The sequence below is a fragment of the Epinephelus lanceolatus genome, chromosome 14, assembly GCF_041903045.1.
Source record: "Epinephelus lanceolatus isolate andai-2023 chromosome 14, ASM4190304v1, whole genome shotgun sequence".
Lineage (NCBI taxonomy): Eukaryota > Metazoa > Chordata > Actinopteri > Perciformes > Serranidae > Epinephelus > Epinephelus lanceolatus.
In genome coordinates, this window is record NC_135747.1 from 40363134 (window position 1) to 40382831 (window position 19698).

The following is a 19698-nucleotide window of genomic DNA, read 5'->3' on the forward strand; positions in this document are numbered from 1 at the left end:
TCAGACAGGGAGACGGAGCGAGGGAGAAATAAAAGTTCAAGACACTGCAGACATTCAAGCACTTCATTTTGCTGGGGGAAAAAAAACTACAGCGTCAGTTTTTTGTGATACTAGATTATTATCATTATCATCAGTAGTAGCTGCAGCAGTGTTATTAACTGAGGCCCAGCTGCTGTCCTTAATGACAGAGGGCGCTTCAAGCTCCAATTCAGTAAAGAACAAACTCTGATTTTGTGTTGTCTGATTACTGATCACCAGTCTGTCATCACATCAGGACGGGAACTGAAGGTTCGCTGTAAAAACAACTGCAATTAATGGTTCTTAGAAGCGTATTCATTCACATGTGCAGACTCAAAGGAGCATGCTGGCTTCTGTACAGTACATACTCTGCTGGCACATGAAAAAGAAGTTCATTTCCAGAGTGTAGTGTTTCCAACAGTTAAAGAGGTATATGCATCTTTGAGGTCCAGTGTGTAGGATTTAGGGGCATCTGCAGGGGCCATAACACACCAAATTCCCATCAAAGAACTAGCAGCGATGAAAGCTGACTGTGTTGCCTAATGTTGACATGTCTCAGCCAGAAAGTTGTACATAAACACACTCAAAGACTATAGCCATCAGCCAACCAGCATGTACATTATGTGCCTGTGCAAGAGGAAATAACTCTCATCATCAGCAGACAGCATTAGTCTGTAATTATCATTCAAAAAGGGAAACTGGAAGATGTCTTGATGCTAGTTAGCCAGTTAGCACTTAACAACACAACCCAGTGCTGAAAGAACAGAGCATATTTTCCATGTGGCAGCGAACAATAACACAAACCATCAGGAAACGTTTCTGCTAAAGAGCTAAATGGCCAAAGAAAAATAATCTTACCTCATATGACAAATTTGTTTGGGTCTCACTGCCTCATTACTTTAGCTCTTTGTTTACTTTCCTCACTTCTATTTCTCTTCTTGTGGGCTGAACTGAGCTGACAATCAGAGTGATTTCACTCACTGACAGGCTCCCTCATCACCAATGCCAATTCAACACACTGAATCGGCTGGAAAAAAAAGTCAATGAGGTCCAACGATGCAGGACACACCTCAAAGACTAGGGCGTCAGACGCTCAGTGATGGCTCAAAATTAACTGACGGCCAATCATTGGCTTGGTGTGTTAGGGCCTTTGCTGTGTTAGCACATGGGTGAAATTCTGCAGGCTCACCACTAGATGCCACTAAATCCTACAGACTGGGCTTTTCAGTAAAAGTGCAAACAACAAAGTAAAAATACTCAAGTAAAAGCCCTGCATTTATAACCCTACTGCAGAGAAGTAGTCTCACGTAGCCCTTTCTCACACTGTGCAATCACTGGGGAATAGCCTTGCTGTGCTCATCATAATCCCACACAGTGGTTGAAAAACACTCTCGGTTGTTAGTACTTCTTTCTGTCTTTAAACCTACGACACAATTGTCCTATGTAGCGCTAAGCCCAGGATGCAGCAAGGGTGCCCTTGCAAAAGAGGCATGTATAGCTGCAGACACATTCCGTTTGAAGCCTGCAAGACACGCTCCTCAAACTGCGGCCACCTCCGGTACATGACAAACCCTGCTACAATACAACGTGGTATATTCCACTTTATAATCGACTTTATTCATTTACTTTTTTCATTATACATAATTCACTTTATAGTAACAGATGTAACCCCTAACCCTAACCGCCTCTCTTTTAACCTCACTTAACATTTTATTCAGGGTTTTTGTTTCCTAGGCTAAGGGGCGAAGTGGGTTGATCATGTAGGTATGATGAGTGAATCATGTAGCTACTGCGTGGATCTCGTAGCTGCTCCAGCGGCAATTACTTACTCATCACAAAATAGTGTCGGGAGGGAACTTGCTTTGGTGGAACATTTTGCATATGGGGAGGCGAGCATAAAAATGGCTGAATACCCACAAAAGTTAGCACCACCATTTTCAACAAAGTGGTTGAAGGAATAAAAAGAGGGAGGCTGTGTTCACACGGTCCAACGAGTTTCCAACCACCAGTAAGAAACTTCGTATTTTGATGCAAAGAAGCAAAACGACAAGCGGCTCCAGCTCTTACTGCTGTTGTACGACTCTACAGACAGTTAGCTAGTTTAGTCCAGTGTGTGTGTGTGTGTGTGTGTGTGTCTTACCTCTGTGATGTACTTTTATACTTCTGCCTGTAAACAAAAAAAAAAAATAGATCAGTCACTCATCAAAAACTCACTGTGTTCAGGTGTGTGTGTGTGTGTGTGTGTGTGTGTTTTTAGACAGTGGCTACATGCTGTATTGCAGGTCACATGACGAACACTGGCCCAAAATAACCCTTTCCCTCAAACACAATCAGCACAAGACGATGAACACATTTTTTCTCTGACTGTCACAAACACCACGTGATGGTTCTTCCTCTGATCACAAATAGATCCATTCAGTCCAATTAAAATTCTGGGAGAGTCATATCATTAAGTCAGCCGGCTTCCCAGGGGAGGCTTTAATGTTCCCCTGCAGAACAGGTATCCACTTCTATTAGCCCTAATGTTCACTTTGAGGTGCTGCAGACCCCAGGCTCTCTTTAACACTTCCAAAAATATAGTTAACATTGTTTTATCAGATTGATACTTAATGACTTTTACTAATTTCTCATTAGAGATTAGAAAATTTGCAAAGCTGATATCAATGAAGCAGCACGACTCCTCCAAAAACTGTTATACACACACTTGCACCCATTCAATCAGCCACAACATTAAAACCACTGACAGGTGAAATTAATAATGTTGATCATCTCATTACAGAGCAATGTTCTGATGAGAAACCTTTGGTTCTGGCATTTATGTGGATGCCACCTGACGCGTACCACCCACCCAAACACTGTTGCAGACCAAGTACACCCCCTCATGGCAACAGCACTCCCTGATGGCAGTGCCCCCCCAGCAGAACAATGCATCATGCCACACTGATAAAACTATCCAGGAATGGTGTGAGGAACGTGACAAAGACCTCAAGGCATCGACCTGGCATCAAAAGTCCCCAGATCCCAATCCAATCGAGCAAACGTGGGAAGTGCCAGTACCACAGGGCCAAGTATGATCCATGAAAAAAGTATGAAAAATTGAAACTAATTTGCCGCAGTAACAATGTTTAAATAATTATTTCACTGCTGGAAAGGTGGGCTTTTAATTATACTAGGATGTGTACGCAGCAGAAAGACACAAATACTTGTGAAATTAGTGCAATATGACCAGAGAAAACAGAGAAAAAGGACTGTAGCATTAATTTTCATAAGAGAGGTATAAAACCTACAACTACCATAATGTATTGCACTACACTGGACCAATAAATGCTCCCACTAGTGAGTCATTAAATGTGTACAGATGGTATTACAGTTAAACAGTGAACAAACATGTTTCTAAAAACATCTGAGGCGGAAATAGTTAATTCAGTAAGAGAATCTTGGTTTATATTTGATCAGCTTAACATCTGATCTCCATTTTATCAGCCTCCATTTTCACTGTGAGAGAAACAGTATGGTGCCCTCTTCCTGTTCACAAACTCTAGCTATTACAGCTAAACACGGCACTAAAATAATTCTGTGAAACCCATTCTCACTCTGAAGTTGTTGAAATCTGGCGCTTGGGCAGTGACTGTCAGGCCCTGACGAAAAAAGCTTTATCGTCTTCATGATACACAGCCGGTCATGGTTGTAGTTTATGGTGCTCAGCGGCGTCAGAGGGAAATGTGGTGGGACGAGAATGAAAGTTTAGGTGGCGAAAGTCCGAGTGGGGCAGGTGGAAGTGGGGATGGATGGGTCCAACAAACACAGGCTTTCACCCAGGAGAGCGGTGTTTGTGTCCCGTGAGATTATAAACCAAACCCTGGTCTTTTTTCCTAAACCCAACCACGTATGTTAATTGTTGGGGGGAGAAAAACATCAATTCGCATTGTTGTACCGATGTAGTGCGCTTATTTTGAAAAAGACGGAAACTGTGTGAAGGTGTATTTTGAAAGAAGACGATGCATGTAACACGGCGTCCCAGAACGTCAACAACCAACACATTCAGGGTACCTTGCACGTCGTATCTTGACATAGACGGACTAAACTTTGATATGTGACAAGGTCGGTGTGAGAATGTGCTGCTGGAAACATTTTAGGCAAGAAATAGGCAGTGCAGTATCATAATCTTGATTTAGAATTGATCAGCACTGCCTAGTTTTACCGTTTGATCGAATGTCAGTCGGAGTTTGAGACAGAGAGAGAGCTGGTTTGTTTCTTGATCTACTTCTTTACTCTTAGGACCATAGTGGCGGCTTAGGTGGCAGTCAGTGCAAAATTACAGAAGTAAAAGTTAAATGGACATACACTTGTATAGCACCTTTCTAGTCTGGAAAGTGTACAAGGTGCTACCTGCTACTCAGTAACCATTAAAATGCGCTTACACACTGATGGAACAGCCATCAGGAGTAATTAGGGGCTCAGTATCCTGCCCAAGGATACTTCGACATGCCAACTGGTGGAGCTGGGGATCTAAATGCCACTCGACAGTTACTGGACGAACCGCTCTACCTCCTGAGCCACAGTCGCTGTACAGCCAAGTATAGCCTGTAGTTCAGGCAACAGCCCAGGAGAGCCAGCAAAACTCATTACACCAGGGAGGGGGCATATCTAGGCACTGGTAAGATGGAGGGAGGTTTATCACAGTTCATTTACACGAACTACCCACATTGTTTTGACACAAAGCTGGAAAATCAGCAAATTATCCTTTTTGTGGTCCTTTCTCTAATTCGTCACCTTCATTAAATGCAGAGGCCCAGTTAGTAGCAAAATGAAAGGTTACCCTTTAAAACTGTCTGCTCTTTAGGTTTAAATAAGGTCAGAGGAAAAGAACATTAACGGGAAACGATGGTTGCAATTACTGTTTTTTTACATGCACAGGAGGGACACTGAGAGCCCTCAAACAATAAGAATATAAAACCAAAGTCAACTAAACAAAGAGGTAATACAAGCATCAAGGTCACGGCTCACTGCTAAACCCATTACAAGGATTGGACAAAAGAAAAAGTCCCTCCTGTATGTAAATACGTCCACCAGAGGCTGATGACGAGGGTCTGAACGCTCCATTTGGTCTGAAATGAGCCAATCACAGCCCTGGAATCTGACCCTGAAGGCTAATCACAGCTCTGACAAGTCTCAGCTCTGAAAGGTGGCAGCGGCAGGAACCTGTTATTTCACGGCCGATCGGTAATTGTACGCTGGCCCGCATGGGCGGATCGGCACTGAATTACAAAGTGGGGTACAGCGGGGGGAGCAGCGGCTGGCTGCAGCCTGCATTGTGTTTTTGGTGGGAAAAAACAAAAGCATGCTGCAGTACCAACAGTGACAGGTGAGGACAGAGATAGTTTCTGGAGAATGACTCACCACTCTGTCATGACTTTTCCAGGCTGACGCCTTCACTGAGAGAATTTGCATTTTTTTTCCCCTTCATGTGTTTTTGCTTTCTCTGCTTCCCTCTGTGCAGTGATACTTTCACCTCACACATTTTCTTCCCTGCGTCCTTGAGCATTATTAGCACTGAGCGTGTAATGTATTCTTAGATGCATTATTTCTCTGCACGACTGTTTGTGTTGCACCACCGCAGGGTGCCTTTCGCGCTTTTTTAGTGGTTAACTCCATTTACACCGCCTACATCAAGACCAAGCGCCCTGGCCTGAAGAAAAAGAACAGCATCCATTAAAATGTAGCAGCCTGATAATAAACCAACTGCAGCACACACACACACACACACACACACACACACAAATAAATATACATAAATTCATGAAAGCAACTTGTTTTCTGTTGTTTTGGAGTCAAACTTCAAGTTAAATATTAGTGTGAAAGCATTTGAACAGAAATAAAAATGCAGAGCAACAAACACATCCTAGTTTCTTGTGTTTTTCAGTCGCTGCAGTTATACTCACTATCCATCCATTTCAAATGCTGTAAACATCACTGCCCTCACACTTCCATGTGTCCTTTATGCTTGCATAGATACAGCCAATGGATGGCACAAATGACAAACGAGGCAATGGAGGAGTTCTTAATGTTCAAAACATTCTCATCCCAAGTCATCACATATCGCCGCTTTGTCAGTGCACTTTCATGTCTACACATTACACACTGGGTGTCCTTCTCTGTCTGCTATTGATGTGGTGCTACCCGTGCCAGGTCATCGACAAAAGCATGTGGTTAGATTCAGAAAAAAAACGTTGTGGTTTGGCTCTACATTCATATGGGAAGCAAACATCCAGCTCCTGGGTGAAAGTCCGAGGATTGTTGGACCCATACACCATCACTCCCACCTGCCCTATAGGCACACACTCCCTGTGTCCACATGTCAGGATGTATTTACTACGCTGTCTCCGTTTTAAATATTATGACCACTTCTACCGTCGCCTCATTTTTTGTTGCTATCTATTGCCATTGATTGGCTGTATGTATGCCAACATAAAGGACCCATGGACGCATGAGGGCAGTGACATTTACAACATTTGAGACAGACATATCTTTTTCATATCTAAAGGGAGAATAAATGAGCACAGTACGGACAGAAAGCTGTGTCTGTCTCCGTCTCAACTGGTCTCTACTGTGACCACTGTACAGGACGGACTGGTTTTGATAGGACCACAGTGGCTGTGGCTCTGTATGTTATCCAGAATTTCAGATGACTGGACAAAAAAAATAGTTACCTTGGATTTTATTCTGTTTTCTATTGTAGTCACTGAACTGTCTCAGCTGCTTTCTTTTCTATTTTACGCTCCACAAAACACTCTGATGAACTCTCCAGCGCACATTTTCTCTCTTTCACTTTTATTTTCCATCCTTCTGTCTCATTGTTTCATCCCAGTCTCACCAAAGCATTTCAAAAGGCTGATTAAAAAATACAATTAACAAACTAAAATGAAAAATAACAGTTTCAGAAAGAGACAGAAGCAAAACTCTGTGTAAAGCAATCAAGAAAAATAAAGAAATATCTGTCTCCTCTCGTCAGCAGAGAGTTTGCTGCACTGAGATGCTCTGCTGTTACCACGGAAACTAGAGAGGACGACAAAAAAACAAATCTGTACTCTTATTTGTTTTCCCAACAAACAGCACAAACCTCTGCTGTTTGTTTATCTGTATCAGCAGTTCATACCTATCAGGAGGAGTTAATACGATCAATGCGGAGATAAATAGAGACACCAGAGGGCACTTAGTGGTTCAAGATATGTTGGCACCAGTCACACACACACACACACACACACACACACACACAATATGCAGCGGCTGATTCTGTGATAAGAATAAAGAGCTGAATCTTCTTATTTGTCAGTCAGATGTGTTTTCTTTTGCTGTTTGGTTGTTTTTGTCAAATTTCGGCTGCACTTTCATTCATTTGGATGGAAGAGAGAGCGCGCACACTCAAAATAGCACCACTTAACATCTCTGCGGATTTCATAGCAACAGAACATTCAGAAAAGTGGCAGCCTGCAGCACTCCTTGCCTGCAGGTGTGGCAGGTTTTAACTGTTACTGTCTCTGCCTGTAGGACAGGGCTGTGGATCAGAAACTGTTGAAAGCTGGCGTCGCAGTCAGACAAACTTAAACACTTTTGTTTTTGCTCCCTTTTTTCACAGGTTTAAGTTAAAGATCTGAGACTTTTTATGCACTCAGTGGATTTATTTCTCTCTCTCTCTGCTCCTTTTCCAAGATGATCCATCCAGCTGACAGGTGTGACACATCAAGATGCTGATTAAACAGCATCATTACTGCACAGGTGTGCCTCGGGATGGTCGCAATAAAAGCCACTCTAGAATGTGCAGGTTGATTTTCAGATGATGAGCTTTACTTTAATTGTTTCTGGTGGTTTGAGCAGAAATGTTTAGGTTGTGCAAACAATTGCATCAGCTGTTCGGGTGGCTGGTCTCAGACAATATTGCAGGTGGAGACGGTGGATGTGGAGGTCCTGAGCTGGTGTGGTTATACATGATCTGCGGTTGACTGAATGTACTTAGGGCTGCCCTCTGATAGTCGACCAAACGTCAGTCACCAGAAAAGCCATTAGTAGCAAGATTTCATTGGCTTAGTGCTAGGAAGAAAAAGTGAAACTCTATTATGAGCTGCGCCTTGTCAAATAAATCCAAACCGATATGACCGGACCATTTGGGAATTTAATTTGAAAGGACAGACACAGGAAGTGTCCACGCTCAGCAGTCAGACAGGAGTCAGGTTAATCTCCAGGGCTGGTACCTTCGGTTATTCCACAGGCTAGTTAATAACATGTCGGGCAGGAAATCCAAAGTGTGGGATCATTTTGAGAAGGTGAAGGACGAACCCAAGGTGATATGTAAACTCATCTTCATTGGTCGACTACAAACATGACGTATCATCTGAAACATGGAAGTAGCTACATGCCCATTAGCCCACAGCGTCATTAACAGGCGGCTCGCTCAGTGTGTGACGTGCACTTGGAGATAAAATATAGGCCTATATTAATGAAGGTTCATTAGTACAGTTTGTATTTCTCTGTAATGTAGCACAGTGTTAACAATGTTACTGATACTATTCTTTCTCACACCTTCAACTCAAACCACCAAAATATATCATTGCATTCATATCAGAAACATGCAGGAGACTAAATGATGACTGCTGGTGGACGAGGAATATTCTTATTCTTCATGGAAACATCATCATTCTTTGTCATGACCCTGGTTTTTGTTATCTTGTGGACTTTTGGGGGGTTTTGTTTTATGTTATTCATTTCTGTTTAATCTGTTTCCTGTTCCATTTTGTAGATTCTCTCCTCATGTGTCATGTCTGCTTTTACTTCCTTTCTTTGTGTGTTTTCCCGCTTGTTTTCTGTCACACCTGTCTTGTTAGTCCTTCCCTGTTCCCAGAGTCTTCCTTTCACACCTGTTCTGTATTAGTCCTGTTTGCTCCACCTTAGTGTTCCCCTCCACACCCTTGTTGTAAGCCAATCCCCATCCTCCAGCTGTGTCTCATTCTTGTGATTAGTTTTCTGTGTATATATACCTGTGTGTTCCTTGTCAGTTTGTCTGTGTTCATCCCCATGTTCTTGTTGTCATCCCCTGTGCCGTTACCTACCTGATGTCTTGTGTACTTTGTGGATGTCTTCCCTGAGTTCATCGTATTATCCCAGTTGGCTTTCAGTTTAGCTTTCAGTGACCTGCCTGTTTCAGATGTTTTTTATCAGCTTTATTAAAGCTCTCTTTTTGTTAAACGTTCAATCTGCCTGCTGCTCTGCATTTGGGTCCTTCCTGAGCTGATAAGACAGGCTGATGGTGGTGAAATGAACACTCACTTCAGAGAGGCAACAGCTCTGGTGGACATTCCTGCAGTCAGCCTGCTGATGGCACGCTCCCTCAAAACTAGAGACATCTGTGGCATCGTGCTGTGTGATCAAACTGCACATTTTAGTGTCTTTTCTCCTAATCTAAATCTGGAAATGGTTCGGACTGAATTTAACTTAGACAAGCTTCTTAATTTGACACAGATTCATAGAAATGTTTGGCACATTTTGTCAAAGGCAAAAAGCATGTTTAAATCAACCTAACAAAAACAATATTGTTCCTGTGTCAGTACTGATAGCAACATACTGTTATGTCACTGATATTAAAAAGATGTGATATGCAGCCCTGCTGTAGGAGGCAACATGTCTTCATCTGTCAGTCACTCTGTCCTGACAGAGTGTGAAGTCTGATAAATGCCCTCAAGTGATGTCATCTGTGACAGCGTCAGTTGAGGACTAAAATTTTAAAAGGCAAAAAAAATCTGAAGGCGTTGAGTTAGAAAGATGTGAGCTTAGCTGAGTTCATCTCTGCTGCAGGATACGTTAGCTACCAATGAGCATAACACACCTAATGCCTGGTTCACACTACACAATATCAGCCCGATTCTTGGCCGATGCAGCGACGTACGGTGGCGGCATGGATTGTGAATGACAGAGTGTCGTACGCAATAATCCATCATTTCATCTCGTGTAGTGTGTCATGTCTGTCGGCCAAGTCACGGCACAATTCTATGACTCTACAATCACGTGATGTGACATAGTGACTATCGAACAGACAGAAATGTCATGTAGTGTGCACCAGGATCCTTGTTTTTCTTTTTTTTTCTTTTTTAAAGCTGTCTGTTAATGTCGTAATGTCGCCTGTGATGGGAGACTTTGGCCAATCACAGGTTGGGTGAAGAATTCTACAGAGAAAGTTGCTATGCCAGCATTGGCAATAACTGCCTACACTGCAAAGCAACCCCAAAAAGGAAGACGGACTTATCAAAAAGAGAGTCTGACAATCAACAAAATAAAACACATGTCAGCATCGGTGAGGTGTTTCAGAGATGGAGAGAGCCGGAGCAAGAGGCTCATGGCTGCGAGTTTCTGTTTATATTTCTGTAGCTATCGTTAGCTTGAGCCTCAAATCACAGTGTGTCCTCCGCCTCACTCCCCACCGCAACATACCACCTCACTGGGAGGAGAGTGGGCAACAGTTTGAGTGACTTAACCCCCAGTCAGTGGCCACAGCAACCTGAATCCAGCCAGCTCAAACCCCAGCTCCGGGGGACCGGACAGCCCAGACTCCCTGCTGGATTAAGAAACTTTCTGTTACTGCTGTTACACAGCTTAGATCAGCTTCTGCTGCTGGCAACCAGTCTGCTGTGACACCCAGCGCTGGGGGGTTTGTGCCAGCAGAATTCAAGAAACTACAGCTGCAAACTGAAGGTCTATTTGCAGAGCTACTTCCGGCTCTTCTCCAGGGCGGGGAGCAAGGCGGAGGGATGGTGAGGTAGCTAGCAGCTAATTCTTGTTTCATATGTGATCTGATAAACCAAGAGAGACGAGCAAGGAGGGGCTGAGCGAATGCGCTGCGGGCAATAAGATTAAGTAAATCAATGTATGGGCAACACTGGGGAACTGTTTGAAGCGGGTGCATATGCCTGTGGTTGTCTGGTGGGAGGGGCTTAAGACAGAGAGTGGAAAGCTGCAGGAGAAAGGTGTAATTTCAAGGTTGCCACTTCTTTGCCTTTTCCAGATGTCGACCTACCCCAGCTTTAAGTCGCCAGTTTAGTAGCCGATCTTCTGTATTGACTTCTGCATTCTTATTTTTACACCTTCAGTGTCTCTGTCTCATTGAATCACTGCTGACAGATAACACGTTCACTTGCCAATGTTTATTACAAGAATTGGCAAAATCAGACACTTCTCTTGGCTTCAACTTCTTCAACCAACACACCAACTTCTGCTGGTAAATCTTTCACTGTGTTGCCAGCTAGTTACTAATACAAGATGCTGTACAGCGAGTCAGGTCTGTTAAACACAACAGGAATTGCCAAGGGGCCTAAATTTGTGTTTGTGTGTGTTTTATGGAAATAACACATTTCATTTCACCGCTGCCGCTGATGCGAGACACTTTCATTAAATCAACATTGCTGGTGACTTTTTTTCTGCCGTAACGTGACGAATGAGACGACGGTGATGTGCAGAGTGACAAACTATTACATTAAAAGATGTAAATATAGAAATACATATCTGTGAGTTACAGGAGTTATATATGAAAGGATACAGCATGCACTGCATTTGTAAATATGTTCATTTCATTCATCTGATGTTCAGGATCTTAACAGAAATATCAGATGCTTGTGATCTGAAGAGTGTCCGCCTGTGGACCGATGAGTCATGGTTCAGCTAACGAGGATGAGGATGAGGGCTCTCATGTGGTCGAGGGCTTCGCATTTTCCAAAACTGTATCAGAGCCCAAAAAGGACCAGCGTTACGAATACATGTGAAACTCATATTTTCACGTGTTAAATATTATATACCTCATGTGAAAGGCACCATATGGCCAAAAGTATTTGGACAGGTGGACACACAAGCACATAATTGATACTTGAACATTCCAAAAATAAAACTATGATCGTGAACCTGCTGCTCTAACAGCCTCCACTCTTCAGTCTTTCCACCACATGTTGAACCTGCTGCAGATTTGCTCCCATTCAGATTCAAGAGCATTAATGAGGTCCAACACTTATGCTGGGTGATCAGGTCTGGCTCACAGTCTGTGCTTCAGTTCCTCCTAAAGGTGTTAGATAAGGCTGAGGTCAGGGTTCTGCACAGAAAAGTCAAGCTCCACACCAAACTGGAGGAACTATTTCTTTATGGAGCTGGGTTGTGCACGGAGGCACTGTCACGTTGAAACAGGAAAGAGACCGAGAACACTAAAATGTCATTATATGCCACAGCATTAAAAACTACTGCACACATTTAGCATCGCACTCCTGTAACACAGTCTGATTCATGATGGACAGTTTAAAATCGATGCAGCAGAGCCTGAGATTTCATCTCTGTTAGTCTGTACATTCGTCTTCCCTGTCAGAACCTGGCGCCCACATTCAAGCTACAGTTGGTAACTTTTATAAAAATAACTTTTTGTCATATTTGCTGAAACTGTCACAGTATCCACACAGAATGAGACGGATACCTGTGGAAAAAAAAACAGCTTCCTCCCCCTCCACCTCTTCGTGCTTCTAATGGCATTTGCTAGAGTCTACCACGGCTAAACAAAAACGCCTAATCAGAGGTGGGGAGTCTCTGACGCAGCTGTCAGTCATGTCAATCACTGCTCATAAACTGCAGTCAAACTGTCAAATTAGGCAGCGCCGATCGAATATGAATCAGGATTCTGTCACTGCATTGCCTATTTCTGACTTCAAATGTTCTCAGAAACATATTTTAGTGACAGTTTGGCTGTAAATAAGTTCAGTCAGGAACACTCTCATCATAGATTTTCCATTTATTGCAACAAATGGAAATACAGTAGTGTTTGGCACTGAGGGCTCCGCTCTTGAGGTGCACCTTGGATCAGACAAGCAGCATGCTATGTCATAACAGGAAGTGCAGAAAAAGAAACCCCCCAGGTATACAAGAGTGGGCCCAAGCAAGACATGGAATACCGTTTTGACCTTCGAAACATGTTAGGACTCTGAATTAGAAAGGTGGGGGCTGGGGTGGTGGAGGTAAAGATTTGCTGGTAGCAGCAGCAGCGGTGTGTGGCAGTATTAAACCGGAATTCCACTGGATGTGTGTCTGTTGCGGAACGGCAGCGCTGGTTATTCGCTGCGTGCTCCGCTGTCCGTCAACACCCACCGGCTGCGTTTGCTGTGCGGAGCGGTGCAGCTCCGCCGGACAGCGGGAGTCACAAGGACCCACGAGATCTCAAGAAAATCATGCATAATCGCGCGATATAACAAGATGTAGTTTCTATAAACAGAGCCACAAAACCAGAGGAGTAGTAGGAAGACATCTGGGTGCACCTCCATGATTAACATCTCCTCGTCCATGGTGTCAACGGGGTGAAATGACATCTGAAAACCTCTGACCTGTTGACTTCAGGCCTGCCTCTGCTCATTATGACGTTTTCAAGGTGTAGTGCAGGGAAATATGATCCGCCGTGGACACTGTGTATTTTATTTTGAAAATTAACCAGATGTTTTATTTTGTTTCTGTGCACGACTTCCTGCCCCGCACGATCTGCTCTGTGCTGAATTGCTGCGTTGTGCTCCAGCGTCCAGCAAAAATAGAAGTCCTGCATATCTGTTGCAGAGGGCTCCGGAGCGCCGCAGCTGTGACGGAGCCGGAACGCAACACAGCCGCAGCCAGAGGAAGCACACACATTGACTAGAATTGAAACGTATCGGCTCCGCTACGCATCTGGTGGAATTTGGGGGTTAGTGTGGCAGCGATCAATGAGTAGGAATTTAATGGACCACCTTGTGTGAGAATGGGCTGTGAGTCAGCTGATCACAGCTGGGTGTATGACTTCCGTGTCCTGCATGAGGTAATGCAAAGCTTCATAAACATGGTCTCTCACTTTACAGCTAAATAGTACACTAAAATATGTTTCTGAAAACATATTAGGCGAGAAATAGGAAATGCAGTAACAGAAACTGGATTCGTATTTGATCTGTGCCGCCTAGTTTGACAGTTTGACTGAATTTCATGAGCAGTGACCGACATGCTTGACAGCTGTGTCAGAGACTCCTCGGCTCTGATGGGTTGTTTTAGTACAAACATGACGAGGAGACAGAGGAACCACTTTTTTTTTTTTTTTTACAAATTATCTGCTTTATGTAGTACCGCAGGCTGTTGTCATGCACTGTTCATACATTTTCCTACAGAAAGTAACGCACCAGGATTTGTAATTATCCCACGTAGTGATGAGCCAGTAACTGGCGTATAACCCACATATTTGGGAAGGCTGCGACCACGTGACCAATGTGCTGACAAGAGTGAAGAAGGGAGCACTAAAAGAAGGAGACAGCTGGGGTGGTGGATGGGTCAAAAAAGAAGGACTTTATCCAGGAGACCGGCGTTTGGAACAGTGTGAACTTAAAGGAGCTATATGTAAGAAATCTAAAGCAAATAGTCGTAAAATCCTCCTAATATGTCACAGAGACTAAGGAATAATGTTCATATAACATACTGATCTCACCGACAACAATAGTACAGCCAGAATATTCGCATTTAAAAAAATATTTTATGGTCCGCAAATCATGTTTATGTTTTGAATTTGTGTTTTGGCCTGTTGCGCCACCCACCGCCGTCTACCAGTCACGCAGTCAGTAGAGTCTCAGCATCAGTTACAGTTACGACTGAGCTACAGCAGCATGGCAAGCAGCATTAGCAGTGTCCCGGTACATAGCATTAGCAGCCGGCTCCTCCTCCGCTGTATCCTGGCAGCAGCGTTAGCAGCAGAGAAGCCGGACTTGCTCCAACGGTCCGCTGGAAAACCAAAGATCAAGGACACGGCGAAGCGGCCCTGCCACGGCAGCCGCCTGTGGGCAAACAAATCAGTCTCCAGCGTGCCGCTGTCCAGCAACCTCGAATCTGTAGGGGAGGGGGGGCGGACACGACTCGCTGCAGTATTTTGAATTTGAGTGCAGTAACCGTTTTGGCCACATTCTTACATACAGCGCCTTTAAAGAGAACTTTGAATCATTTTGAGGTGCATCGTCACCATGTTTCTTTTCCTAACCCTAACCACAGTAACTTTACGTGAATTGCGTAACTTTATGTTAATGTCATTCGTAGGGCAGTAATAAAAAGGCACATAACTTGTAAACGGAAACACACACACACACACACACACACACACACACACTCACTCACACACACACACACACACACACACACACACATATATACATGTACCCTTTCATAACGCATGAGCTGGTTGCAGCAAGGCATCATTGGACCACAGAGTGTTTGTGAGGTCGTGTGTGAGTCAAAGCATGAACACATGGATGGATGCTTGTATGTGATTGCAGCTGTTTTAAATTCCTGCCTGCTCCCAATCAGCTCCCAAAATGCCAAACTACTCCTTTAATCTCATGATCAGCTGTGATGCTTTTACTACATGATGTAATTCCTGCTCTCATCAGTCTCCATTAAAGGGATAGTTCAAATTTTAAAGTGGGGTTGTATGAGGTACTTATCCATAGTCAGTGTATTACCTCCAGTACATTTCTGTCAGCGCGCCCCCAGTTTGGAGAAGCAGGCTGGAGTCTGACACCTAAGCTAAGCAATGTACTGCAGTGGATGGAGGCAGCAGCGAAACATATTTTAGCCACCTAAAAAAAATCAATATGGGTTTAAGTGTACGCTATATTTAGAATATCGTAACTGCTTTATCTTTCTATCAGACAGCCAATTTTGATGGAGGAAGACCAACATATTCTCACTCCCAACTCATCACATATCACCGCTCAGTCAGCGGAGTTTCACGTCCACACATGAGGCATTACCTACGTGTCAATTTATGCCTTTTCAAAATACACTTCCTTTTTCACAGAGCATGCACAATTTCTGCTTGTTAGATGCATACTGGGTTTTACAAAATAAACTTACAATGTCGGTAAAACACCTTCTTTCCATGTGCAAGAAAAACACGTGGTTATGTTTAAAAACAAACATAATGGTTTGCCCCAACATTCATACAAGGAGCAAACACTGGGCTCCTGGGTGAAAGTCCAGTGTTTGTTGCATCTATCCACCGCCCCTCCTGCCTGCCCTATAAGGACCTTCCATCTCTTAAAGTTGCATTGTCCTGCTGCATTTCAAGCTAACACTGTCTGGCAGCGTTATAAACGGATGCCGCCCGGTGGTGTTTCATACTGCCATAAAAGGATGGCTTTTTTTGTCTGTGTCTGACCAAGTGGCAGTATTTCAGAACAGGTTGGGAGGACATTAACAGCTTCAGTTCCCCATCTATGCTCTCGCCAAAGCCACCAGACCCCATTGAGAAAAACAGTAATTTTAGCTCGCTGAACACAGGAGCTGCTGGTCTACTGCTGCTTCGATCGGTTCGTTAATTTGTGTCATTGCGTGACTTTGGTGAATCTGACCTAACCGTTTGAAACTCCAAAGTCACACAACACAAATGAAATAACTGATGGAGGCAGCAGTAGACCAGCAGCTCCTGTGTTCAGCAATGTTAAATCACTGTTTTTCTCAATGGAGTCGGGCTTTGAAGCACAGAAGCGTATTGCATTCACTTGACAAATAAAAAAATCCTGTTTTTCTGAGTAATATTTTCTGTTTTTCATGGCAATTTTTTTTCTGTTTTTTTGTGGTATTTTTTTCCTGTTTTTCATGTTTTTGTTTTTTTTTTTGGATCAGTAAGGGTAAGACACGTAATTAGTTACACACAGGGTATGATAATCTAGCTATGTTTTCGACTGCATCCTTCTAGTGTAGGCCTATCGCTCAATGTAACAGGTTAGGTTAGTAACAGGTTGTAAAATCATGCCCATACATGTTTGTCAGCTAACGTTGTTACAACCTGTTACTAACCTAACCTGTTACATTGAGCGATAGGCCTACACTAGAAGGATGCAGTGGAAAACATAGCTAGATTATCATACCCTGTGTGTAACTAATTACGTGTCTTATCCTTATTGATCCCGTAGTTGAAATTGTCTAGGAGCAGGAGCACAGATGCAAAATACATCCATGAGCAGGAGTCACCATGGATACAGGGGTCACTTGCAGGTGCCAGGTGGGAGCTTCTCGCAAGATTTTTAAGTATCTCGTCTCCTCATTCAGGAAAAAAAATTACCACGAAACACAGAAAAAAATTACCACAAAAAAAAACACTCCACAGCAGTACACTGATACGCTTCCACATCAGACTCCAGCCTGCTTCTCCAAACTGGGGACATGCTGACTGACATCTACTGTTTTTAATACACTATCTATGGATAAGTACCTCATACAACCCCACACCAAAATATCTGAACTATCTCTTTAAAGCCATGTATGTCCCCCAGTGTGTGTTGTGATGATGTAATGAGCGTGTAAACAGACACCTGAAACATCATCAGGACGTTAAATGGAGCATTTTTGACGCTCTGTTTGTCTCCCTCCTCTTCTTCTCTGCCTCCACTGTGCTTTCATCCTGTTCTCTCACTCTCTCCCTCCGTCTCTCACTCCTCATCTATCTATCTTTGCAGAGAGTTTGCTGCATCGCAACGCTCTGCCGTTACCATAGCAACCACGGAGAACAAAAAATAAATAAATAAATGAATAAAAAGGCGAGCAGCTTCACATCTGCTGCCGAAGCCTCGGACTCAGGCAGATGTGGTGATGCCGTTCCTGCTGCGATGTGAGCTTGTTAGCTTCCACGACTGAGAAAATATCTGACAGACAGACAGACAGAGGGACAGACAGAGGGACAGACAGACAGATAGACAGAGGAACGGGAAGCTGTGACCTCATCAAAAACACACACACACACACCGTCTCTCCCTTTCTCTCCCTCTTTTATGTTCAGTGATGTCGCACGCCCACAGGTTTTCACTCATTTTCTGTCATCCGTCTTCCCTCCATCCTTGGTCCGTGCCAACATCACCACGGCAACCACACTGATGCCGTCCCCGAGGCTGTCAGACTGATTCCAAAACTATCAGTGATCGATTCTCACGACACGATCACAGATTACTGATGGTGCTATTTCATCATTATCATCAACATTACATCATCTGTGTTTACTCACATCCCTCTGAGTCGAATCAGGACCTGGTTGTTGTGGTTCTGCTCCAGAGCGTCCTCAAAGTCCTGAATACGCTTCACCTCTGTTTGCTGCACCTCCTCAGCCTGCTGCACCTCCTCAGTCGGCACCTCTTCAATCTGCTGCTGCTTCTCCTCAGACTGCTGCTCCTCTTCAGTATGCTGCTGCTCCTCCGTCTGCTGATCCTCAGTCTGTGACATCTCCTCAGCCTGCACCTCCTCCTCCTGCCTCTGCTCCTCCTCCTCCTCCGTCTGCTGCAGCTCCTCAGTTTGCTGCTCCTCCTCCATTTGCTCCTGCTCAGCCTGCTGCACCACCTTGTCCTGCTCCTGTTGCATATCCTCCTCCTCCTGCTGCACCTCCTCAGTCTTCTGGTGCTCCGCAATCTGTGTCTCCTCCTGCACCTCCACAGCCTGCTGGTGCTCCTCACTCTGCACCTCCTCCTGCACCTGCAGCACCTCTTCTTCATTTTGCCCCTCCTCTTTCTGCGGCACCTCCTCAGACTCCACCTCCTCCTGCTCTACGTCCTGCTGGGGCATCTTCTCTTCCTGCACTCCCTCCTGTTGCTGCACCTCCTCACTTTGCTGCTGCATCTCCTGTTGCTGCACTTCCTCCTTCCCCTGCAGTTCTTGCCCCTCAGCCTCTTGCACCTCCTCAGGCAGCTGCAACTCCTCCACCTCCTCGTTCATCTCAGCGTGGTGGAGGAGGAGAAGGAGGTGGGGTTTCTTTAAGTGTTGATATGAGTGTTCACAGAGTAGAGTTTGGTCTCTGTGAAGCGTCCGGACGTCTCTCAGACTGACGGAGTTGTGAAAACATCGACGCTGATGACAGCCGGGTTCAGTGGAACTTCATCCAACTTCCTGTGATGTCACAGGACAGCCCGGCCAATCCAAAATGATGACCTGTGATCTGATCCGTCAGGAGAAGCAGAGGGGTTAAAGGTCACAGGACAAAGTGTGGTGTTCTTTAAAAAGTTGAAGAGCAGGAGCAGACTGACGGCGTCTCTCAGTCGATCACGCTGACGACTTCCTTCACAGCGAACAGTTGAGCTCTGCACTCCAGCACTGCGGCTGCAAAATGATCCAGCTCAGCTGTCCCAGAGCATCGCCGTAGCAACGCAAGAAGGAAGTCGACCAGCAATAAAGACAGGATGGAGTGAGAGAGAAAGAGAGAGAGGAGTGATGGAGGAGGACAAAGGAGAAGCAGAGAACATCGCAGAGCGTTTCCGTGGTAACTCAACAACGGTTGCTAAGAGTGATGGAATCCTGCAGCCGACAGACCTCCCTCCTCCCCCTCCTCCTCCTCCTCCTCCTCCTCCTCCTCCTCCTCCTCCTCCTCCTCCTCCTCCTCCTCCTCCTCCTCCTCCTCTTCCTCACACCCTCTCAAATTCAAATGCACATAACTTTACGCTCCGCACAGACGCAAACAGCAAATCTCAATCTGTCCTCCCCTCACTCACACGCTGCGTGCGAGAGTGTGTGTGTGTGTGTGTGTGTGTGTGTGTGTGCAGGGCTGAGCTGTGTGTGTGCTGTGAGCCTGTGTGAGCATGTGTGTGTATGTGTGTGGTTTTTAGACAATGATGATGTAATGGTCCTGAAAAT

At 44.6% G+C, this 19698-nt stretch overlaps 1 protein-coding gene across 1 annotated transcript in view; it reads right to left on the reverse strand.

Moving 5' to 3' along the window:
• pde1a (phosphodiesterase 1A, calmodulin-dependent) overlaps nt 1-18930 on the reverse strand; it is a 44634-nt gene extending 25704 nt beyond the window's left edge. The window contains exons 1-2 of the mRNA XM_033617538.2: nt 18086-18930; nt 2159-2185 (exon numbers count right to left, since the gene is read on the reverse strand). Of these exons, the coding sequence (XP_033473429.2) occupies nt 2159-2185; nt 18086-18786 (728 nt within the window). The 5' untranslated portion in view covers nt 18787-18930. The remainder of the gene's footprint in view (nt 1-2158; nt 2186-18085) is intronic.
• Nucleotides 18931-19698: the final 768 nt, after the last annotated feature.